The sequence below is a fragment of the Musca domestica genome, unplaced genomic scaffold (genome assembly GCF_030504385.1).
Source record: "Musca domestica strain aabys unplaced genomic scaffold, Musca_domestica.polishedcontigs.V.1.1 16, whole genome shotgun sequence".
NCBI classification, from domain to species: domain Eukaryota; kingdom Metazoa; phylum Arthropoda; class Insecta; order Diptera; family Muscidae; genus Musca; species Musca domestica.
Genome location: NW_026712219.1, coordinates 16,097,730 through 16,124,195, shown reverse-complemented (window position 1 = coordinate 16,124,195; position 26,466 = coordinate 16,097,730). Strand labels below are relative to the sequence as shown.

The following is a 26,466-nucleotide window of genomic DNA, read 5'->3' as shown; positions in this document are numbered from 1 at the left end:
AGATATATATGGGAGCCACATCCAAATTTTGGCCGATTAATTCCAATTTCAATAGGGTTCGTCCTTGGCTCAAACAAATGACTTATGCAACATTTCATCCAAAAAGGAAAATAAATGCGACCTGTACTTTGTTTAAAAAAAAAATACATGGACAGACAGACGGACGTGTGGATGGACGGACATGCATAAATCGACTCAGAATGTGATTCTATGCAGATCATCAAAAGGAACTATGGGTCTATCTCGTTTCCTTTTGCCCGTTTCAAACAAATGCACAAAGACATAATCAGGGTATTATGGTGTAGTGTAGGGTATAACTGTCTTTTAATACCCTCCACCATTTCGAAGGAAATTGAAAAATTTAAAAAAAAAAATCCGACAACTACCACTTAAATGAAAACCGTTATATGGGGACTATACGAAGACGTGGACCTGTATACGAAATTTTTTTGTCATATGTTGTAGTGTTCATTACGAACTTCAAATACGAAATTACAATTACGGTGAATAATGTCTCAAAAATCATGAAAGACGAAGACGTGGACCTGAAGGGACAATTTTCGGTTTTAGGTTGCAGTACCCATTAGGATCTTCTAGTACGAAATTTGAAACAATTCAGGTGAATAATGTTATTGAAATTGAAATATAGGGGCTATAAGAAGACGTGGATCTGCATATAAAAATGTTTGTCATAGGCTGTAGTACCCATAACAAACTTCAAATACCAAATTTGAAACAATTCCGGGGAATAATGTCGCTGAAATCGTCAAAATACCGAATATCGGGAGGTACCGTTATATGGCGGCCATACGAAAACGTGGACCAACCATTTACAATCTTAACCCGCCTACTAGTAAACTATGCATGTATGCAAAATTTTAGCCTTCTATCTCAATTCGTTCGAAAGATATAATGATTACAACAGACAGACGGATAGCCAGACAGACGGACATCGCTAGATCGTCTTAGAGTTTTACGCTGATCCAGAATTTATATACTTTGTAGGGTCTATTATGAATATTTCGAGGAGTTACAAACGGAATGACAAAGTTAATATACCCTCCACAGAATGGTGGAGGGTAAAAAAACGTCAGTCGCCGCAATACAAGATTTACTAGTCTTTCGTGATGCGAACAGATTTTCTCAGTTTTTTTCAGTAGTGTCAAAAATAGTAAAATTTATATATTTTTCCAAGTTCTGAAATGGAGCCACTGTAAACACATACATATATGATAAGGGAACCAACATAATAATATTGCTTTGTTCCAGAACTACAAGAAAGTACAAATTTTTACTGCGGTAACCAATTTTTTTCCTTATGATAACGAAAAAAATATATTGAAAAACAAGAATCTTCTTGCAGAGCCTTTCCTTACGTTCTCTTTCTGATTTGCCTTTAATTGTGCACCAAACATACCACATCAGTCCAAATAGTATGGAATTATTGATATACGGCCAAATTAAGCCTGGAAATAAATATGCCAAATTTGGTGAAAATCGGTTCAGATATAGCTGTAGCCCACCCATCTTTCAATTGTTCATTCCATTTGTTATTTTTGTCCTCCTCAGCCGTGTACTCTGTAACAAATATATTTGGGGAAATATATCGGTTCCAAGCGAATCGGTTCCAAGCGAATTCGTTCAAAAAGTTAATACTTAAAATTTGGTGGAAATCGCTTCAGATTTAACTATAGCTCCCATTTATATGTTTAATCTGATTTGGTGTTTAAATCTCCAACTTTCGGAATATGCACTCTACCATAATCATATTTTGTTACATATATCTCATAAAGCTCAGAAATGCCCAATATAATCGAGAACTCTACTAAATATGCATAGTGGTGTAGGGTATCATATAATCGGCCCCGCCCGACTTTTGAGCTTTCCTGTCTTAAGTTTTACTACAATTTTTGTAATTAAAACCTAATTTCTATGAACAATTTGGTTTTCATGTGGTATGTACCAAAAGAAATAGGCCGATATTTCCCATCCTGGTAGTTTGATAACGAATATTACTAGTACAATGGTTGTTGCAAAATAGTTATAAAAACAACGCTCATATATTACGAAATATATGGATTACCTTAGCAAAATACACCTGTTGGGATTATAAACACATTTGAAGTATTTTTTTTTTTCATTGGCAAAAAAATTATACAAAACTCCTTCTCCTACAAAACTTTTGGGTAAATAAAAAAATGTAGTAAAACTTCAAAACGGAGGTACTGTTATATTGGGGCTATACAAATGTATAAATGTAAAGTTTTAGCTGATTTAGTTGGAAATTGTGGTAAAAACCTTCAAAATAACGAAAATCTGGAGGAACCTTTATATGGGGTATATGCCTAAACGTGGACCAATATAGCCCGTTTTCAATACCAATCAGTCTGCATATAATATATACCTTTGTGCCAAATTTCAAACCTCTTGATTAAATAATGTGGACTATATCGTGATTTCAACAGACAGGCAGACAGACTGACATAGTAAAATCGTCTTATAATTTTTTTATTCTGGTCAGGTTACTATATATTTTTTTGGTTAATATATTTTTCTTTTTGGGGTCTATAAATATCGAGGTTTTGCTAACGGAATGTACGTAACTTTAAGAGCGCTTATGGGAACATGGTATTAGTTTCAGTGAGTATCACCCATTGTAGAATAATGCAGGTAGATGCATCAACGCTTGGGCACATAGATATGTGAAACATTTTTAAATGTTTTTTTCCTATACGTCGCCAATCGAAAGGTTGTTATAATATGAATTTATTTTTAACAATTTTTACAAATTTGAACAATTTTTTATTTAAAAATGTAAATTCTAAAATTGGTTTGACAGTTCATTATTTCAGCAGCTGTGTCGATGCCACTACCTGTGTTCTTCTACCATGATTCTAGTATTGAACAATTTTCAGAGGACAGTTCTCGATCAAGGTCGCATGTTAGTCAACGGATTTCTATAAGTCAGGCGTCACCGAAAATTGTTTTATGACTCGCCAAATGTGTGTAGTATATAATTTGAGGATTTCCTTTTGTTTCGAAAATATCATAATTTTTGGCTTCTCTTCGTTGATTTCATTATTATTTATTTTACTTTTTGCAAAAATAGAATAGTAAAGATTGTCATGGAGACGACACAAAAACTGTTCTCACTCCCTAAATAAACAAAACTTGTTGGGAAGTTTTCTTTCTCCCTCCAAACTTTCTTGTCTATTGCAAAAAAAAAAAAAATAAATGTGTAGAAATAAAATAGTTAAATTAATGACTTTGTTTATTGTTGTAATTTACATTACCTGTTATTTATACAAAAATAACAAAGTAGACATTTAGGTATTTTACATACGTCAGAGTTAACAAAGAGAATTTCTGTGATTTATGAAAAGATATCAATTGGCATAGAAAAAGAGGAAGAATTGTTTCCCGATTTCAGTCTTTTATTATTTGGTGCCAAATATGGAACTCGCAAGACAATTTATTGTTTAGGGAAGGAAGGAACTAGAAAACATGGTCACTGAATTTTTTCTCAGTGGGTGGATATTTTATATAGAGATCCAAAATTGTATTAAATTTTAACAATAACATACAGGGAGAGATGAAAACAAGTAAAGAAAGTCCTAAAGTCGGGTGGGGCTGATTTTATGATACCCTACACCACTTTGCTAATTTAGTTGAGCTCCACATAAAAATTAAAAGTTTTTATGGGAGAATTTCACGCTATGATTATAATTATAATTTAAAGTTCAAAGGACAAAATATGCCGAAGCATTTGTTTCTTTTAAATTAGGATTTGTTTTGCCCATTTGGTGCACAATTAATTTGAAATCAGATAAAGATATATACGGCAGCTATATCCAAATCTGAACCGATCTCGATAACATTTGGCAAAGATATTTCTGAGCTGTATTTGATATATTTCCCTGAATATCGTTGTTACGGAGTGCATATTACGGATGAACAATATATATGGGAGCTATAGCTATATCTAAACCGATCTTCACCAAATTTGGCATAATAGCTTCTAGACTCAATTCGGTCGTATTTGCCAAATTCCATCGCATTTGGACAAATATTAGATGTTTGGTGCACAATAAAAGGTAAATCGTACTAAGTTATATATGGGAGCTATATCCTAATCTGAACCGATCTCGATAAAATTTAGCAAAGGTATTACTGAGCTGCATTTGATATATTTTTCCAAATATTGTTGTTACAGAGTGCATATTACGGCTGCGGAGAAAAAAATAACAAATCGGATGAACAATATATATGGGAGCTATAGCTATATCTGAACCGATTTCGATCAAATTTGGCATACTTATTTTCAGGCCTAATGTGGTTGTGTGTGCAAAATTCCATAATATTCGGGCTGATATTGCACGTTTGGTGCACAATAAAAGTAAAATCGGACGAAGATGTATATGGGAGCTATATCTAAATTTTTACCGATTATCTCCAATTTCAATAGGGTTCGTCCTTGGGCCAAACAAATGTTGTTTGCAAAATTTCATCTCAATCGTATAATAAATGCGACCTGCATTTTGTTCACAAGAATGCATGGACAGATGGACGGACGGACGGACGGACTGACATGCATAAATCAACTCAGAAAGTGATTCTATGCAGATCATCAAAAGGAACTATGGGTCTATATCGTTTCCTTTTTCCTGTTACAAACAAATGCACAAAGACATAATACCCTGACCACCTTGCGGTGTAGGGTATAAAAACTGCAACAAAGTCAAACGCCATAATTTTTACATTTTTTTTATTTTTATTCAGTGTTCTTTAAGCTGCAGAATATATCTCAGAGATATTCAATTTGTGGAAACGTTCTCAATTACATTTAGTCTGTAGAAGACCTCTCACATATGTGACACATATAGAATAAGAATAAGTTTTAGAATAAGTTTAGATTTATTCGAATTGGTCACCTTTAGCACGAATTATGACCTTCAAACCGCCAACGAAACCGTCTCACGCTGCCCGAAGGTTGCTCTGCTGTATTTCGGCCCATTCCCGGCGAAGCGCTTGCTTGAGGTAATCAACACTTCTGTATTTTTAGTGCCAACCTTGCTTTCCAAAATACTCCAGACACAATAGTCCAACGGATTGCTATCCGTAGATTTTGGTAGACATTGTGCGCTGGAAATGAAGCGAGGAACCTCATTTTGTAACCATTCTTGGGTGGCGCGTGCTGATTGCGATGGTGCTGAGTCCTGTTGGAATGCCCAAGGTCTGCGGCCAAAATGTTTGCGTGCCCAAGGCTTTAATACACCCTGCAGAATATTTTCGCGATAATATTCGTCATTTATTCTGATGCCACGATTGAGAGCGACCATCGGATGTTATGGCGGCCCACACCATCACCATGGCCGGCGCTTGAGTTCTGGTGGTCAACCGAAGGTGCACATTTTCAGCTGACCTCTTTGGCAAGTAAACACGATCATTTTGTTTGTTTACAAACTGCTGGACGACGAATGTTTTCTCATCGGAGCGGAGAAAACCAAATTCGGCAGTTTACCACTTTCGGCCAAGAAAATCAACTCTTTTGCTCTTTTGAATCTTTGAATATTTTTTTTCTGTTGCGGTGTATGTTCTTGCACTTTTTGGAATTTCAATGGCTTTACCCCGAGCTCATTCTTCAATATTTGCCGAATGGAATATTGCGATATGTTCAGCTCAGGAGTCATTTTTCGGCCACTGCGACGAGGGTTTCGATGAAGTCGCTTCTTTGCTTTTCGATTATGTTGCTGTTTTCTTCTGTCCACTTCCCTGACGTCGGGCTACGCTACCAGTATCACGGTAACGAGCGATAGTACGAGACACAAAAGATTTATTTACATTTAAATGCTGGAGTGCTCTAACGATAGCCACTTGTGGGTTTCCAGTCAAATATAAAGAAATCACACTTCCACGCTTGAATTCCATCACGAATAATTTTGTTCCTGTCAAGTTCTCACCAAAATGCTTTTGTACGCTTGTAAACAATATAATGAGCTGCCACTGGAATAATTTTAACAGCTGTCGGACGAGTGGCTTATAAATGACAGCAGTCTGAAGTTGGTTGCAGTTTTTTCATCTCACCCTGTATATAACATACAAATTTACTCTATCTCCGATAAGCAATGCGGATTGAACTTTTCCATGACAAACTACTTTGTATCAATCATTTAATTTTGAAACGCCCAGTTTGCGAAAAACATATATTTTATTCCAAAAACTAAATTAAAACCCAAAACGAAACAAACAACAACCTCAGCACCTCTCTAATAATTCGGTTGTTTGTTATTTCATGTTCAAAAAAGAAGATATTAATCTGGAGCTGCGCATCATTTTAATGAGACATATCATTATTTGGCCGATCATTATGTTATTCCATGTTACTCCACATTTTTATTATTTAATTATTGGTGGAGTTGTTGCATTTATTTTTCTAGCGAACGTAGAAAAATCTCAGTCATGAGTGAAGTGCATCAACCGCTTATATATCGGTATGTGGTATTTTAAAAAAAAAAAAAAAAAAAACAATAAACAGATGAAAAAATAAAAGCAGAAATGTGAGAGAGCTACTGTCAATATATTGCAAAGCTGTTTGGTTGTCGAAAAGGTGGCACAGTGGGGTGAATTTTAAATCTTCAAAGGTTTTCAATCTATAAGCAATCTCCCAAACTGTGTTGGATTAGTGAGTACCTCTAAGGGATATTTAGATAGAGAATCTTCTCCATCAAAAATAAATGTGCTGCAGATAACAAGTCTTTAAGGAATAGATAGAAAGACTTTTAGGAGGTTTTTAATAGATCGAATACCTTTGAAAAGTCTTCACTGAAAGGAATTCGAAAAATAGAAGATCTCTGAGATAGAGGTTATAATGATAGAGGTATTTTACAACAAAATTTCTTTTGAGTGGACTTTAATTTACCGAATACCTTAGTGATGCCTTTTAGGGGGCATCTGATCTGATAAAGGTCGATTATCAGAGGGGTTTTCAGATAGAAGAATGTTTTCTACATATAGGCGACCTTTGATAGATCTTGTGTTTATAGCTGTAGCTTAAAGGCCACTGAGAAGTTACCTATGTATAGAGGACCTTCGGGAAGTTTGCCGTAGGCAAAAGTACTTACTGTTCAAGACCTGAACAGAGGGACGACCTCTGACGAGTCTTTTACATATTGAAGGCCTTGAGCGGCATTCTATGGACATAAGACCTTTGAAATGTCTTTTATCGATAGAAGAGACACGAGAACAGTTCTATACATTCAAGTTATCTTCTACAGATCGAAGATCTTTTAGGGGTATTCTACTGATAGAAAATCTTTAAGAGGTCTACTACTGTCTGACCTCTTTGAAGATGAAAAAACTGCAACCAACTTCAGACTGCTGTCATTTCTAAGCCACTCGTCCGACTGCTGTTAAAATTATTTCATTATATTGTTTACAAGCATTTGGTGAGAATTTTCCAGAAATAAAGTTATTTGTGATGGAATTCAAGCGTGATACTGTGATTTCTTTATATTTGGCTGGAAAACCACAAGTGGCTATCCTTAGAGCACTCCTGTGAATAAATCTTTTGTGTCTCGTACCATCGCTCGTTACCGTGATACTGGTAGCGTAGCCCGACTTCAAGGGAGTGGACGGAAGAAAACAGCAACATCAACAGAAATGGTTCGAAAAGCAAAGAAGCGACTTGATCGAAACCCGCATCGCAGTTACCGAAAAATGGCTCGTGAGCTGAACATATCGCAATATTCCATTCGGAAATATTGAAAAATGAGCTCTGGGTAAAGGTATTGATATTCACAAAAGTGGAAGAACTTACACCGCAACAGAAAGAAAATAGACCCAAAAGAGCTAAAGAGTTGTTTCGCTTGACCGAAATGGTGAACTGCCGAATTTGGTTTTCTACGCTCCGATGAGAAAACATTCGTTGTCCAGCAGTTTGTAAACATTGTTTGATGGTGTTGGTGCACCTTCGGTTGGCCACTAGAACTCAAGCGCTGACCAAGGTGATGGTGTGGGCCGCCATAACAGCCGATGGCCGCTCTCCGCTCGTATTAATCGACCGTGGCATCAGAATAAATGCCGAATATTATCACAAAAATATTCTGTAGGGTGTATTAAAGCCTTGGGTACGCAAACATTTTAATCGCAGACCTTAGAAATTCCAACATGACACGACTCGAATGGTTACAAAATGAGGTTCCTCTTTTCATTTCCAGCGCCCAATGACCACCAAAATCTGCGGATACCAATCCGTTGGACTATTGTGTCTGGAGTATTTTGGAAAGCAAGGTTGGAACTAAAAAAAGTGTCCATCACCTCAGGCAAGCGCTTCGCCGTGAATGGGAGCAACATTCGGGCAGCGTGTGCCGGTTTCATTGGCCGTTTGAAGACCATAACTCGTGCAAAAGGTGACCAATTCGAACAAATATAAACTTATTCTAAAATTTGATGTTGTTTCCGACATTTTTTGCTTTCATTCAATAAAATTAAAAAAAAATTAAAAATTATGGCGTTTAACTTCGTTGCAGTTTTTTTATTCTCACCTGTCTATTCTCACATTAAGCCATTTTTATACCCTCCACCCTGCAAAGTATATATATATATATATTCTTATAGTATTCGAAAATTCAAAGTCGATATAAGGTTGTTCATCCGTCCCTGGAAATCACTCTAGCTGCCGAACGAATGGAAGTAGGTTATAAAAAATTACTCAGATGTGGGTTCGATTTGTAGGACTTTTGGTATTGAAAACGTTGAAATTTAGGTCCACGTTTTGATATAGCCCACATATAGCGGTGCCTCCTACTAGTCGATATTTTGATAATTTTAACTACATTATTCATCTCCGTATGTACGGTACTAGAACCTGTGACAGAAAATTGTCTATTCAGGTCCGCGTTCTCGTATATCCCCCATATAATGGTACCTCCTTATATTCGGCATTTTGATGATTTTTGCCACATTATTTACCCGATTTGTTTCAAATTTCATATTTGAAGTTCCTTAAAGGGTACTTCTATCAATGACAGAAAATTTAGCAACATTAACCACGGAAATTGTTTTAAATTTCGTTTTTGTACTTCGTTATGGGTACTACAGTCTGTAACAGAAAATTGACTATGCGGGTCCACCTCTTCATACAGCCCTCATATAATGATATCTTCCTATATTCGGTACTTTGACGACAATTCACCGGAATTGTTACAAATTTCGTATTTGAAGTTGGTAAGGGTTACTTCTGTTAATTTTCGTATTTGAAGGTCCTAATGGGTACTACAGCCTATGACAAGAAATTGCATATGCAGGTCCTCGTCTTCGCATAGCGGTATTTTTCGACGAAAATTCCTTTTATAAATTCCTTCCAAATGGTGGGGGGTATTAAAAGGATCTCGTCTTCGCTTAGCGATATTTTTCGATGAAAAATTCCTTCTTTGAATTTCCTTCCAAATGGTGGAGGATATAAATAAATTCCTTTTATTAATTCCTTCCAAATGGTGGAGGGTATAAAAAATTTAGCTGCCTTTTTACTTGTTATTTTTTCGAAGGCCAAAAACACTAAATAGGCCTCTAAAACATTATTCTATTGATAGAAGAGGTTTCCATATATCCCTTGCATGCAGGAGATATATAAAGACCTTTTTAGAGGTCTTAAAAAAAATCGCCTTTAACTCCAACCCACTGTGCCGTCATGTTCAGCCATTCATTCATTCTTCAACGATCATTCGCATGAAGCTTGTGCAGTTTCTTTCAAGCAGTAAATACGTTTGAGTAATTGTTCAGCAGATTGACTGGAGTTATTTTTCCCGATTTAATTTTTAACACCAGCAGCGGCAACTGCATGAACATCTTTGCCATGATGTTGATGTTGATGATGATTATGGCGATAATGATGTTATGTGATTATCATAATTAACATCTTTATAATTGCCTTCATTCCAAGGCATTAGATAATTTCTCAAAAAATACATACCAACTACAACTCAATATCAGTCGGAACAGTGCAACAAATAACATCAGCATGGACGAAACAGAAGCTGATTACTTTATTAATTTTTATTGATTTTAAGAAAAGTGAAAAGAATTTTTTATAAAAATAAAGAAAAAGAAGAAAAACGAATTAAATTCTAGTAACAAAAATATAAACAAAGAAGTCTAATTTACTTAAATATCATTCCGCAAAACGGAACTATAGACGGTATATAACAAGAAAGTGTTTAACCGGTGTCATCTGCTTCATGCGACGTAAATTAAAATGTGAATAATTTGCAAACAAATTTCAATAATTTATTGATATTTGGATTCGACTTGAGATTATTATCAACAATAACCGCTAGTCTGAATGCCGGCATCTTCGGAACGTGTGTGTGTCTGTGTGTGTGTGAACGTAGACAAAATCAAGGCAATATTTAATTTATAGTAGACCGTCCGGATTCAAACTAACTGAATATATTGTCTGTGTCGTGTGTGCGCTAAATGACCATTGTGGTGTCGTGGTGGTATTGTATGGAAAAATCCAAAATCAATAAATCAATATTTTTTGTGTGCATAGTTTTGAAACGACAACTACGACGACTGCAGAACTACTGAAGATCAAAAAACAAGCGACAAGGTTCTTATGGATTATCACAAAACGTGTAATGGTAATTAATTAATATGATAATAATATTTACTATTTAATTTAAATATCACAATACTATTTTGGGATTCTGAAACGGAGGATTTCAAAAATATTTAAATTAAAAAATCTGAAATCAAGATGAACATTTAAAGGAAGGATAAAGTGAGATTCGTAGAAAAATATAAGAAAATAACAAGTTTAAAAGTAGTAAGTTCGGCCGAGCCGAACTTTGAATACCCACCACCATTTGGAACGAATTCCAACATTTACAAAAAATAAAATCCTTAAAAAATTCTGTTAAAATTTAAGAATACCAAATTGGTGTGAATACGACGTGGACTTACAAAGGCATTGTTTATCATAACCCATTACCATATTCAAATTCAAAACTTGAAATAAACGGTGAATAATGTAGCTAAAATCATCAAAGTATCGTATATAGGGAGGTACCATTATATCGGAGCTGTGCGATGACCTGGACCTGCATAAACAATTTTCTGTCACAGGCTGTAGCATCCATTATGAAACTTCAAATACGACATCTCAAACAAATTCGGTGGGTATTGTACCTAAAAGCGTCAAAATACCGTATATAGGGAGGTACTGATAAATGGGTTCTATACGAAGACCTTAACCTGCAAAGACAATTTTCTGTCGCAGACTGTAGTTCCCATAACGAACTCTAAATACGTAATTTGAAACAATTCTGGTGAATAATGACGCTAAAATCATTAAAATACCGAACATTGGGAGGTACCGTTATATGGGGGCTATACAAAGACGTGGACCTACACAAACAATTTTCTGTCTTAGGATGTAGTATCCATTGCGAACGTCAAATACCAAATTTGAAACAATTCCGGTGAATAATGTCGCTAAAATCATCAAAATACCGAATATATGGGGGTTCTGTTATATGGGGGCTATGTGAGAACTTGGACCTACATGGCCATTTACGAACTTATCCTGCCTACTAGAAAAATAAACATGTGTGCAAAATTTTAGCTTTTCTATTTCAATTCGTTCGAAAGATAGCGTGATTACAACAGACAGACGGACAGACAGGCAGACAGACGGACAGGCGGACGGACTGACAGACAGACAGACATCGCTAAATCGACAATATAAGGGCTGTTTCTGAAACTGCAATATTGAAAATAGGCTATATAGTCCACGCTTAGTTATTGCCCCCATACAACTGTACCTCCCTATATTCGGTATTTTGGAGATTTTAACGACACTGGAATCGTTTAAAATTTCGTATTTGAAGTTCCTAATGGGTACTTCAATCTACAACAGAAAATTGTCTATGCAAGTCCAGGTCTCCGAATAGCCACCATATATGGGTACATCCCCATATTCGGTATTTTGCTGATTTCAACGACATTATACACCGGAATTGAGTCAAATTTCGTATTTGAAGTTTCTAATGGGTACTACAGTCTGTGACAAAAATTGTCTATGCAGGTCCAGCTCTTTTTATAGCTCTTCAATATCGGATTTTACTTTTTTTTTTTGAAAATTTCCAAATTTGTTCGAAATGGTGGAGGGTAGGCTGGGCTTGAAATTCGTACTTAAAAGGTACAAAAAGTACTAACTGACTAGAACTCTTAACTTTGGAATGAAGGCCACTGAGGGTGTGTACAGGTTGATATGAAAAAACTGCAACCAACTTTAGACTGCTGTCTTTTCTAAGCCACTCGTCCGACAGCTTTTAAAATAATTCCAGTGACAGCTCATTATATTGTGTACAAGCGTACAAAGGCATTTTGGTGAGAATTTTCCAGAAAAGAAGTTATTCGTGATGGAATTCAAGCGTGGTAGTGTGACTTCTTTATGTTTGGCGGGAAAACCACAAGTGGCTATCTTTAAAATGCGAATAAATCTTTTGTGGCTCGTATCATCGCTCGTTACCCGACGTCAAGGAAGTGGACGAAAGAAAACAGCAACATCAGCAGAAATGGTTCGAAGAGTAAAGTAGCGAAACGAAATTGAAAAATGAAATTCCAAAATAGCAAGAACTTACACCGCAACGAAAAGAAAATAGATTCAAAAGAGCTAAAGAGTTGCTTCGGTTGGCCGAAAGTGGTGAACTGCCGAATTTGGTTTTCTCCGCTCCGATGAGAAAACATTCGTTGTCCAACAGTTTGTAAACAAACAAAATGATCGTGTTTACTTGCCAAAGAGGTCAGCTGAACATGTGCACCTTCGGTTGGCCACCAGAACTAAAGCGCAGGCCATGGTGATGGTTTGGGCCGCCATAACAGTCGATAGTCGCTATCCGCTCGTATTAATCGATCGTGGCATTAGAATATTTGCCAAATATTATCGCCAAAAATTTTCTGGAGGGTGTATTTAAGCGCCGGGCACGCAATCATTTTGACCGCATACCTTGGACATTCCAACAGGACTCAGCACCATTGCAATAAGCATACGCCACCCAAGAATGGTTACAAAATGAGGTTCCTCGCTTCACTTCCAGCGCACAGTGGCCACCAAAATCTCTGGATACCAATCCGTTGGACTATTGTGTCTGAAGTATTTTAGAAAGCAAGGTTGGCACTAAAAAATACCAAAGTGTCGATCACCTCACGCAAGCGCTTCGTGGGAATGGGCCAAAATACCGCAGAGCAACATTCGGGCAGCGTGTGACGGTTTTATTGGCCGTTTGAAAGCCATAATTCGTCCCAAAGGTGATCAATTCGAAAAAATCTAAACTTATTCTAAAATTTGATGCTATTTCCGATATTTTTTGCTTTCATTCAATAAAATTTAAAAAAAAAATGTAAAAATTATGGCGTTTGACTTTGTTGCAGTTTTTTTTTATCTCACCACCATATTATGGAGGGTAAATTAAGTTTTCCGTTCCATTTGTAACACCTCGATATATACATTTTAGACCCCACAGAGTATATATTCTTGATCAGCATCAAATTCTATGTCTGCCTGTCTGTCCGTCTATCCGTCTGTGGAAATCACCCTAGCTTCCGAACGAATTGAAGTAGATTGATAAAATTTTACTCAAATGTATATTATGTCTGCAGGACTTTTGCTATTGAAAATGGTCTACGTTTTCATATAGCCCCCATATAATGGTACCTCCCGATATTCGGTATTTTTATGATTTTAGGGACATTTTTCACTAGAATTGTTTCAAATTTGATATTTGAAGTTCGTAATGGATACTACAGCCTAGGACAGAAAATTGTCTGTACAGGTCCACGTCGTCGTATAGCCCCCATATAACGGTACCTCCCGATCTTCTGTATTTTGATGATTTTAGCGACAATATTCATCGGAATTGTTTCAAATTTGATATTTGAAATTCGAAATGGTTTCTACAGCCTAAGACAGAAAATTGTCTGTGCAGGTCCACGTCTTCGTATAGCGCCCACATAATGGTACCTCCCGACATTCCATATTTTTATGACTTTTCGCCGATTTTTTTAAGTTTCGCATTTGAATATTGTAATGGCTACATTTGGTATTTTTAAGATTTTAACAGAATTTTTAACGGATTTTATTGTTTTTAAGATTTGCCAAATTTGTTCTAAATTCGAAGTTCGGCCCGGCCGAACTTATAGCTTTTTTACTTATTTGTTATAGTCTGTAATACCGTTTTCGAACTTCAAATACGAAATTTGAAACAATCCGGGTCATGTAATGTCGCTAAAATCATCAAAATACGTTGACCTGCATAGACAATTATCGTCATAGGTTGTAGTACCCATTACGATCTTGAAAATGCGAAATTTGAAACAATTCCGTTGCACAATATAGCTAAAATAATCAAAATAACGAATATAGGTAGGTATTTTTATATATTGGCTATACAAAGACGATTTTTCGTCACAGGAAGTAGTACCCATTACGAACCTTAAATACGCCTTAAAATATGTTATAAAAATGCTTAACATACATGTGGGAAAAGTAGTTTTACATATGACACTAATATTAGGTGTATACAAGACGCAAAGCTCGATTACACATGATGTTAAAGTCAAGTGTTAAATGTTTGAACGTAAAAGAAGCGACACACTTCTATTTTATTTTTTCTATAATTTTAGTATATTTATATTAACTCATATTATACTTCAAGTGTGTTTATTACGTTAAAAACTTTCAACGATCGCCTAAAAGTATGCTGCAGATAATTGTGAAATATGTCCCTTTACATATGACTCTAACATCATGTGTAATTTAGCCATTAAGGATCATTAATAATCTATGACCTACGGATTCTGTACTAAATCGGAAAATTAGCCTAAAAATAACAAGTAAAAAACACTAAAAAACTAAAATAATCAAAATGCCGAATATCGGGAGTTACCGTTATATGGGGGCTATACCAAATCGTGGACCTATAATTACAATGTTTCGCTAAAGGAGCTAGAACCCATTATGACCTACAAATACCAATTTTCAGACAAATCCGTAAAAAAAATGTGGCAAAAATCATCAAAATACCGAATATTGGGAGGTATCGTTATATGTTGACTATAGCAAAACGTGGACCTATAATTACAATGGTTCGTCACACGAACTGGGACCCATTATGACCAACAAATACCAATTTTCAGACAAATCCGTGAAAAAATGTGGCGTAAATCATCAAAATATCAAATATCGGGAGGTACCGTTGTATGGGGACTATACCAAAACGTGGACCGATATATCTCATTTTCAATACCAACCATCCTAGACACAATACAAATTGCTCTGCTAAGTTTTGTGGGCTGTATCGTGATTTCAACATACAGGCGGACAGACAGACGAACATCGTTAAGTCGACTTAGAATTTTATTCCGATTATGAAGATATATACTTTATGGGGTCTACGACGAATATTTAAGGATGTTACAAACGGAATGACAATGACCACCTTTCCAAGGTGGAGGTTATAAAAAAACTCGATATTGAAACAAAATTCAAACTTTTATACAATCAATTAATTCCGAAGAACTACAAAAATTCGTCATTGATACAGTATGTAAAATGAGAATATATATGTTTCGCAATAAATATATATTTTCCTATGTACGACACATTGATTTTTATCAGGAGGAAGTTTTCGAAATAAATTCTTCATTTGTTTCTTCAGGACTATGAGAAGTCCTTTTAGTATGGACGTTACAGGGTCACTTTTTCTTCTAACAAGAATTGTAATCGAAGAGCCCAGTTAAAATATCTCTCTTACATTTGTATTTATTTATATTGTCATTGGTTGAGGGTATTTAGCTCTCGGCAAACCCAACTGACATGTTCGAACTGGATTTAACCTAACCTATCGTAAATATTTATTTATTGATCAAACAAAATACAACAATACAAAAGAAAATTATTTATTTATCATAATAACAAAAAAAAAAAAGAAAACAAGAGAAGAAGAGAAAAGTATTTGCCCTGCCATTTCATCTCGCATTATTCATGGCTGTTCGTTATTCTTATTATCAGGCGAATTCAAGGCAGTCGTATGAATGCAAGCAATACTGACAGAGTATCATTGCCTTGGTATTGGTTCGAATGGAATTCGTTGAAAAGTGGAAAAAATACATTTCCTATACGCCCTCTGTTTTGTGATTTTTTTTTTGTGACGCGGAGGGAAAAAATGTTCAATATCAGTCAGTCACAGTAACATTTACAGACGATGTCACAGAAATGGGAGGCAAGAAGTATTGAGAAGATATTTTATTTTAAATATAATAAAAGACGAATTAAGATAATGTTTTTGTGGTTCCAAATTTTTTGTATTTATTGATAATTTTATTATCAATATATAAAATGAATTTGAGAACTGCGAAAAAAAATTACAATCTGTTTTGTGTTGGTCTTCCGCAACAGGGATAAAGTTTGCAAATTGTCAAAATCAAATGTATTAAAGTCCAAATGAACTTATATAATTTTGAAACATTTTTTTTTTTTTGTATATTTGATAAAAAAAAAACCAAATATTATCAAATTGAACGTTTTTGTTGTTAGTATAAGGAAATCCCTTCGGATTTCCAAATCAGCTTCAAACTGCAACGGCGAAGGAACAATGAACTTTGTTTTCTACATGTGATGAAAATTGTGGCACGTTTCGAATATATTTTGAAAAATATTTTTTTTATTATTATAAAGTTTTTGTCAGTGTTGTAGTAATTATAAAAATTGTTGCTATCTATCCATTGAAAATTGCTCTGCTTGAATGTGTTAACACTTACTTATTTCCTTCCGGATTTTTGGTGTTAGGAAAACCATTTTTGTTATAATTAAAAAAAAATACATCATTGCTGGTTTTTTTTCCTATTTTACAACTTCTGTTTTGTTGCCACAAAAAAGGCATAATCAGTTTATTAGCGAACACCTTTACAACATGGTATTGTTTTTTTAGTGTTCCAGTGCTCTAAATTCAATAAAAATAAATAATCAATACATTATGAATTGCGGTTGTTTATTTCAATCATTTACAATTCGAAGTGTTATTCGTTTGGCATGGCATTACCTGAAAGTGGAACATGTAAAAGAGATTGAAACGAAAAGTATGTGAAAAGATTTTTGGATTTTTTTAAGAATCATCGAGTTATAAATAATTTTTTAAGGACTATCAGAACTAAGCCATAATCGTGGATTTTTAAAAATATTTTTTAAGGATCAACCATATCCGTGAATTTTTAAAAATCTTTTTCAAAGACCAGCCGTATACGTGGATTTGTAAAAATATTTTTTTTAAAGATCAGCCATAATCGTGGATTTTTAAAAATATTTTTTCAAGGAACAGTTGAGTCATAATAGTGGATTTTAAAAATATTTTTTAAGGACAAACTATAAACGTGGATTTTTAAAAATATTTTTTTAAGGACAAACCATAAACGTGGATTTTTAAAAATATTTTTTTATGGACAAACCATAAACGTGGATTTTTAAAAATATTTTTTTAAGGACAAACCATAATCGTGGATTTTTAAAAATATTTTTTTAAGGACAAACCATAATCGTGGATTTTTAAAAATATTTTTTTAGGGACATATCGTAATCGTGGATTTTTAAAAATATTTTTTAGGGACATATCGTAATTGTGGATTTTTAAAAATATTTTTTTAAGGACAAACCATAATCGTGGATTTTTAAAAATATTTTTTTAGGGACATATCGTAATCGTGGATTTTTAAAAATATTTTTTAGGGACATATCGTAATCGTGGATTTTTAAAAATATTTTTTTAGGGACATATCGTAATCGTGGATTTTTAAAAATATTTTTTTTAGGGACATATCGTAATCGTGGATTTTTAAAAATATTTTTTTAGGGACATATCGTAATCGTGGATTTTTAAAAATATTTTTTTAGGGACATATCGTAATCGTGGATTTTTAAAAATATTTTTTTAGGGACATATCGTAATCGTGGATTTTTAAAAATATTTTTTTAGGGACATATCGTAATCGTGGATTTTTAAAAATATTTTTTTAGGGACATATCGTAATCGTGGATTTTTAAAAATATTTTTTAATGACAAACCATAATAGTGGGTTTTTAAAAATATTTTTTCAAGGACCAGTTGAGCCATAATCGTGGATTTTTAAAAATATTTTTTCAAAGACCAGTTGAGCCATAATCGTGGATTTTTAAAGAATATTTTTTTAATGATCAGTGATTTTTTAAAAAATATTTTTGAAGGACCGATTGAGCCATAATCGTGGATTTTTAAAGAATATTTTTTTAATGATCAGTGATTTTTTAAAAAATATTTTTCAAGGACCAATTGAGCCATAATCGTGGATTTTTAAAAATATTTTTTAAGGATCATCGTGAGTTTTTAAGAATATTGTTTTTAGGGTCAGCCAAAATCGGGATTTTTAAAAATATTTTTTAAGGATCATCGTGAGTTTTTAAAAATATTGTTTTTAGGGTCAGCCAAAATCGGGATTTTTAAAAATATTTTTTAAGGATCAGCCATAGTCATGGATTTTTAAAAATATTTTTTCAAGGACCAGTTGAGCCATAATCGTGGATTTTTTAAAAATATTTTTAAGGACAAACCATAATCGTGGATTTTTAAAAATATTTTTTTAAGGACAAACCATAATCGTGAATTTTTTAAAAATATTTTTTTAAGGACAAACCATAATCGTTATTTTTTTAAAAATATTTTTCAAAGACCAGTTGAGCCATAATCGTGGATTTTTAAAAATATTTTTTTAAGGACAAACCATAATCGTTATTTTTTTAAAAATATTTTTCAAAGACCAGTTGAGCCATAATCGTGGATTTTTAAAAATATTTTTCAAAGACCAGTTGAGCCATAATCGTGGATTCTTAAAAATATTTTTTTAAAGACAAACCATAATCGTGGATTTTTAAAAATATTTTTTTTTTTGAGGACAAACCATAATCGTGGATTTTTAAAAATATTTTTTAAGGACAAACCATAATCGTGGATTTTTAAAAATATTTTTTCAAAGATCAGTTAATCCATAATCGTGGATTTTTAAAAATATTTTTTAAGGACACACCATAATCGTGGATTTTTAAAAATATTTTTTAAGGACACACCATAATCGTGGATTTTTAAAAATATTTTTTAAGGACAAACCATAATCGTGGATTTTTAAAGAATATTTTTTTAAGGATCCGTGGTTTTTAAAAAAAATTTTTTCAAGGACCAGTGATATTTAAAAAAATATTTTTTCAAGGACCAGCTGAGCCATTATCGTGGATTTTAAAAAATATTTTTTAAGGGTCAGTTATTTTTAAAAAAAATTTTATTATGGATCAGTGATTTTTAAAAAATATTTTTTTAAGGAACCATAATCATGGATTTTTAAAATAATATTTTTTTAAGGATCAGTTATTTTTAAAAAATATTTTTTTAAGGATCAATGATTTTAAAAAAAATATTTTTTCAAGCCATAATCGTGAATTTTAAATAAAAAAAAACATTTTTTAAAGATCAATGCTTTTTAAAAAATATTTTTTTTACATTTTTTAAGAACCAGCCACAATCCTAAGTTTTTAAAAAAAAATTTAATGACCAGCTGAGCCACAATCGTGGATTTTTAAAATTTTCTTAAGAACCAGCCACAATTGTGGGTTTAAAAAAAATTAAGGACAAGCTGAGCCACAATAGTGGATTTTAAAAAATATATTTTTAAGGATCAGTCACAATCGTGGATTTTTAAAAAATGTTTTCAAGGATCAGCCACGATCGTGGACTTTGAAAAAAATGTTTTCAAGGACCAGCCACGATCGTGGATTTTTAAAAATGTTTTCAATGACCAGCCACGATCGTGGATTTTGAAAAAAATATATTTTCAAAGACCATTCATAATCGAAGATTTTTAAAAATATTTTTTCAAGGCCAGTCATAACTTGGATTAAAAAATAAGCTCCAGCCATAATTCTGGATTTTGAAAAATATTTTTTTAAGGACCAACCATTTTTCTGGATTTAAAAAAAAAATAAAGGACCAGCCATAATCCTGGATTTTTAACAATATTTTTTCAAGGACCGGCCATAAACGTGATTTTTTAAAAACATTTTTTCAAGGACCAGTACAGCCAAAGTAAATTTGGCATTTTTTTCCATATTTTTTTCAATATATCTAACAACTTCGAATTTTCAGATCTAGTAACTTTTCTAAGGACTTCATTAGAATAGAAGAGAGTCTAATCGATCTGCAGTCTTTGGACTAAAAAATAAGCTCCAGCCATAATTCTGGATTTTGAAAAATATTTTTTTAAGGACCAACCATTTTTCTGGATTTAAAAAAAAATAAAGGACCAGCCATAATCCTGGATTTTTAACAATATTTTTTCAAGGACCGGCCATAAACGTGATTTTTTAAAAACATTTTTTCAAGGACCAATTCAGCCAAAGTAAATTTGGCATTTTCTTCCATATTTTTTTCAATATATCTAACAACTTCGAATTTTCAGATCTAGTAACTTTTCTAAGGACTTCATTAGAATAGAAGAGAGTCTAATCGATCTGCAGTCTTTGGATAATATATGACTAGATTTCCCGGCTCTGGGAATATTCCTCTCCGTTACTTTTATTCCACGAAAAACAACGAAAACAAGCTTTAGAAATCTCCTCCAATATAGCCAACACCGACACAGAAGTATTTTGCAACATTGCTGGTAAAATGGCATCAGGATCAGGAGACTTGACTTCCTATAAGTCTCTCATCTGTCATAGTGCAAAGTAGGGAGGCTCTTTGTGTCCTTGCAACCAGGGAGGTAGTTGCAGGTCGAGATTCTCCTGAGTTAGTCCATATACCATAATCTCGCTTTATACGGTCTATAGGTTTGGGATCCTTAGACAGTATTTTACGAAATCTGGCAGAATTATCTATCCCCTATATAGACACAAAGGCTTATCGAAGATCTACATTTAGCCTTTTTTAACTCTCTTTTTTATTTATTGAAGTCTGTCATCCAAAGAATATCAAGGGCCTTAATTAACCTAACCGGCTGTGATTTCCTCCGAGGTTAGGTGATTGGAAAACATTTCTCATAGCTTGAACGACGGGCATTGGTGACAACATTCGTTGCTTTCTCGACATCATTGGCTTATTTCAGACCTCGGGGATCCTGTTTCAACTCTGACGTAATGGATTTGAATTTTCCCCCAGTCTATGCTTTTTGAGTTCCAATAATATTTCTGTCTGACATCGCATTTGGTCACCTGGAAAATGAATAGCAAGGTCCTTAGTCCACTAAGCCGGCTGGGATTTCCTGCCAGGGTAGGGATTGGGCGAGAATTCCCAAAGATTGATCGAAGGACACTTGTGGCAACATCCACTGCTCTCTCGACACCATTGATTGATTTTAGTCCTCAAGGATCCTGTTCCAACTCTGACGTAAGGGATTTGAATTTGCCCCCTGTCTGAGCTTCTTAGTTTCCAATAAGATTTCTTGGGCTCGGGTAAGATTTCTTGTTAAACCACATGGAAAAATAATAGCAAAGTTCTTAGTCCACCAAACCGGCTGGGATTTTCTCTCTGGGTAGGTGATTGGACAAGATTTCGCATAGCTTGAACGAAGGACACTTGTGGCAACATTCAATGCTCTGTCGACACCATTTATTGATTTTCTGTTTCAACTCTGACGTAAGGGATTCGAATTTGCCCCAGTCTGTCCTTCTTGGATTCCTATAAGATTCTGGACTTCGAAGGACTATCCAAGCTAATTTGGATTTCTTCAAGGTTTTTTTTTCAAAAATATTTTTTTCAAGAAATTTCGAAGTTCTTTTTATTTTTTCAAGGATTCAAAAAATTTTTATTTTTCCTCCCTTTATCCCAAAATTATTATTTATATATAATTTTTTATCTCCTCATAAAATCGCATTAACATTTTATATCTCCTCTCCTCAATTTCTTTCAGATCGAGTGGATTATGTGGGCGGTATTGACAATGAAGCCATATTCTTTGAAGATTTACATGTACCATCGAATGCCATTGGACGCATTGGTGGCAGTGGAGATGTGAGCCACCGGCAAAATGCAAACAATACCAACCATATTAGCCCGAATGGATGTGGTAGTGGTGGTGGTGTGGCCAATGCAACCAATCTCTTGTGTAGTGCCAAAACTGAAACACCCGTTACATCGCCCACATCGTTGGCCTCAATAAACTCCGATTTAATTCTACCACCTATACCAACGGTTTCGGCACGTGTAGGCCTAACCTCCACACCACATATTGGCATACATGGTAGTTCCAGCTCGAATAATAGCCGCAATATCAGTCTCACACAATTGCCTGAAAGTCCTCCCGATTCGGGATCAGAGCCACCCTATAGTCCTTTACAAGATGTATCGGGATTAAGCGGAAATATGAATACCAGAGATATTTTCAATTCAAACAGTAATGGAACAACAGCAACATCAATGGCAGGTGGTGTCCATCACCAGCAGCAACAACAACAACCACATCATCTTCAGTCTCAAAACCCAACACATGACAGCACAAATCATCATCAGCATTATGTTCACATAATGGATCATCATCAAATGAATTTAAATGGACTGACGACAATGGGTTCGACGCAGGACTCTCCAATGGGGGAGGTGAGGGTGAAACATGAGGCGGGGATAATTATAAATCCGAATAGTTTACAGCAAACACTTAACAGTCAAAATTTACATCACCACCAGCAGCAACAACAGCATCATCACCAACAGTCAGACACTCACATTGAGATGAATGGCGCCCAAGGGGTGGCAGCCACGCAACTTCTTTACTCGCATGCCAATAGTAACACCACCCACACAATTAGTCCTAACAACAGCAACAACAACAACACCGCCATAACGACTAATCACATGATGTATGACAGTCTGAATCATGGCCTTCCTAATCCCCCACCACCACCGCCACCCTCCTATCAGTTAAGTCTGTCACAAATGGTGGATCCCCATGATCTGGCCACCGGCATGCTAACCGCCATCGGTGATTTGCCTCATGTCCAGGTGGTTGGCACTGTCACCGGTAGCATACCCTCCACGCCGCAACTGAGCAGATCAAGTGCTCCCTCCACACCCAACCATCAATCCTCGTCACGTAAACGTAAAATGAATACCCAAATAGACGGCGTCGAGTTCCCCTGTGTTAAACCCGATCCAGGTCTCATCCTAAGTCCCTCACGTAGTTCTGTGTGTGCCACACCACTGCCGGGAGAAGTACCGAAACGTAGCGCCACCTCGCCACTTAACATACAACTGAATAGCACCCATGACATAGCCGATACACCAGCCCACTCGACAGCCTCCCTATCGCCGGCTCTGTCCAGTGTCAATATGGACAAATCAGCGGAAGGTTCCGGTGCCAGTGATGCCCTCAGTCCGTGCATACGTTTCACACCATTCCAACCACAAAACTGGCATGAGCTGTGCGATCAAAATCTACAAGAGATCTCAGTTGTCTATTATCGTGTCGATGCCGATAAGGGTTTCAATTTCTCCGTATCCGATGACGCTTTTGTGTGTCAGAAAAAGAATCACTTCCAAATAACTTGCCATGCTCGCCTACAAAGTGAGGCGAAATTTGTTAAGACCCCCTCGGGGTTGGAGAAAATCAAATCGTTTCATTTACATTTCTACGGTGTTAAGCTGGAGACACCCAACCAGACAATACGCATCGAGCAGAGTCAATCGGATCGTTCGAAGAAGCCGTTCTATCCAGTGCCGTAAGTATAAAAAATATTTTGAAGAACAAAAAAATGGACGGATAGGCTTTTTGATGCTGTCTCCAAAGTTGAAGAATTTTCAAAGGAGTTGACAATCCAAATAACGAAGTTTTGCAAGGAAGTTTTTCAGTGTAAATTTATTGGTAGTAATAGAACAGTTGCGGAATTTACTGTCCATTGGATATTCCGTTAGTACTTAACCAATATATTTGCCCGAAGGCTGGGTGGCTTAGCTTTTCCTCCTGCGTGTCCATGACAAAGTCTTCTCTTCCTCTAAACTTTTTTTTTTTCTAATTCCCCTCACCTTTTCGTTTCAGCATCGATCTCCAGAGCCACATTGTTAGCAAAGTGACGGTGGGACGGCTACACTTCTCGGAGACGACCAACAATAATATGCGCAAAAAGGGACGCCCGAACCCCGAGCAACGTTACTTCCAACTTGTCGTCGGCCTACATGTACACACGGCATCGGGTGATTTCCCAGTCATTGCCCAGGGAAGTGATAAAATTATTGTGCGCGCCTCAAATCCTGGACAGTTTGAATCTGATGTCGATCTCTGTTGGCAACGTGGCCTTACACAAGATTCCATATTTCATGCGGGTCGTGTTGGCATAAATACCGATCGGCCGGATGAAAGCCTTGTGGTACATGGCAATCTCAAGATATCCGGTCACATTGTACAGCCTAGCGATAGTCGGGCGAAACAAGAAATCGGCGAATTGGATACTTCGGTGCAATTGAGAAATTTACAAAAGATCCGCATCGTACGCTATCGCTTGGAGCCACAATTCGCTTTACATTCGGGACTCAAGACGCACAAAGATGAGGAGGACATTGTCGATACGGGTGTGATTGCACAGGAGGTGCGTGAAGTTATACCAGATGCTGTACAAGAGGCTGGCAGTGTTGTACTGCCAAATGGTAATGTCATTGAGAATTTCCTTTTGGTCAACAAGGATCGTATCCTGATGGAGAATATTGGAGCCGTCAAGGAGTTGTGTAAGGTTACGGGAACCCTGGAGACACGTATTGAGAATTTGGAAAGGGTCAATCATCGTCTGCAACGGGCCAAGGAAAATGAATTGCAGTTTATGCATTGCAAGACCCTGGGTGCCGGCTCCCCTGGACGTAGCTCCAGGGATGGCTATGAAATCTGTTCGAATCGAACCCTACAAATTATCATATTTCTTTTAGTTATAGTCATGGCGGCGTGGTAAGTAAAGAATCGGAATAACAATATCGAAATCTTACTAAGTATCTCTCCCTCTCTCTCTCTCTCTCTTTCAGTTTGGCCGCTGTATCCACCTTATATTTCGTAGAACACAATAAGAAACAGCACAATTTAAGCGAACTAGATAGAATACAATTGCTGAGCAATGGTCACTTCTATGGCCATGCTGGGGTATCGCTGACGGAACAGGAACACGATTTCATACGCCAGCATAGTCTGAAATACAATCGAACTCACAGTCTGTGGCCTGCATTACCCAATTTATCGACGGTGGGAGGATATTCCAGATCTCTTAGCCAAAATGGTACAATGCCATATCGGGGAATAGGTAGCGCAAGAGGAGAAGCAGTGGAAACGGCAGGTGAAAGTGAACTGATCTATGAAGATATGCTGCTGCCACCATCATCCTCTTCCCAAGCTGGCGGCACAACGCAAACGGATGAAATCACCGTGGTCATGGAAAAACCTTCGGTGGGCCAAGAACTGCTACAAACCACACATCAGGAACAATCGCGAAGTACATCTGCCCCCGTGCCGAGGACCAATAAAACGGTCATAAGCAAACACAAACATAAATGGCCTCAGCCGCAAATGGTGTTGCGGGTAATGCAGGCGGCAACGCACCGCAATGCCTTACCTGCGGCTAAAAGTCCTAATGGTGTACCCACAAATGATGAAACCTCCAATGGTGGTGCACACAATGCCAGCGATAGCTCCACCGAAAAGATAACCAATGTCAACTTCGTGCAACAGGACTTTGAGAACAACTCCATTGATATCGATTCCCAGCAGGCACCGAATCGTCACAAATCATCGGCAAATAGCAGTAAAAAGAGAACATCCTCGGCCACAAATGCAGAGGGTCGTGGAGAAATAGAAAAACTTCATGTAGATAATACAGTGGGCGCCGTTGCCTCTACCGATAGAAGCGTGAACGAGGGCCCTCACATTTCTGCCCCAACCCAATCAAATCTTCTGCGTCACACCAATGCCCGTGGTGGGGATTTGATCATTTACAAAACGGTACCACCACCAACATCCACCACGACGACAACTAGTGCCGTACAATCGCACACCCATTCGAACAAGGTCAACACCGATGCTCCGCATACCAATTATTCCCTTGAGACTCAACCCATTTCGAATAAGAGTCGCAACTATGTTGAACGTAATCCCGATAATTCCGACAATGATTTACAAAGTTTGACAAGTAATAACAATGAATCAATTTTCAATCCTGGTGATCCGGTAGACTACGATTTGGGTTTGGAAAATCGCCAATCTCTGCTGGGTCGTCGTTCTACCGGACAAAATCAACAAACCCTAACGAATCCCATACAAAACGTTTGGGTACACAGTGAAACGTCGTATGTCGAGACATTTGGAGAACCCGAACAATGTAACAATAAAGTGAAACGAGAGGATATATCCAATTGTCAGGTGAGT

At 36.0% G+C, this 26,466-nt stretch overlaps 1 protein-coding gene across 4 annotated transcripts in view; it reads left to right on the top strand.

Annotated features, from left to right (window-relative positions):
* The window catches only part of LOC101890415 (uncharacterized), a 74,063-nt gene that overhangs the window by 44,325 nt on the left and 3,272 nt on the right, over positions 1-26,466 (top strand). For 3 of the 4 annotated variants that reach the window (XM_011292421.3, XM_005179035.4, XM_011292420.3), the window contains 3 exons: positions 21,985-23,788; positions 24,106-25,002; positions 25,077-26,460. In XM_011292421.3, coding sequence (XP_011290723.1) covers positions 21,985-23,788; positions 24,106-25,002; positions 25,077-26,460 — 4,085 coding nt within the window. Of the gene's footprint in view, positions 1-10,490; positions 10,641-21,984; positions 23,789-24,105; positions 25,003-25,076; positions 26,461-26,466 lie in introns of those variants that run through there. The other variant, XM_005179037.4, reaches the window with a different exon arrangement.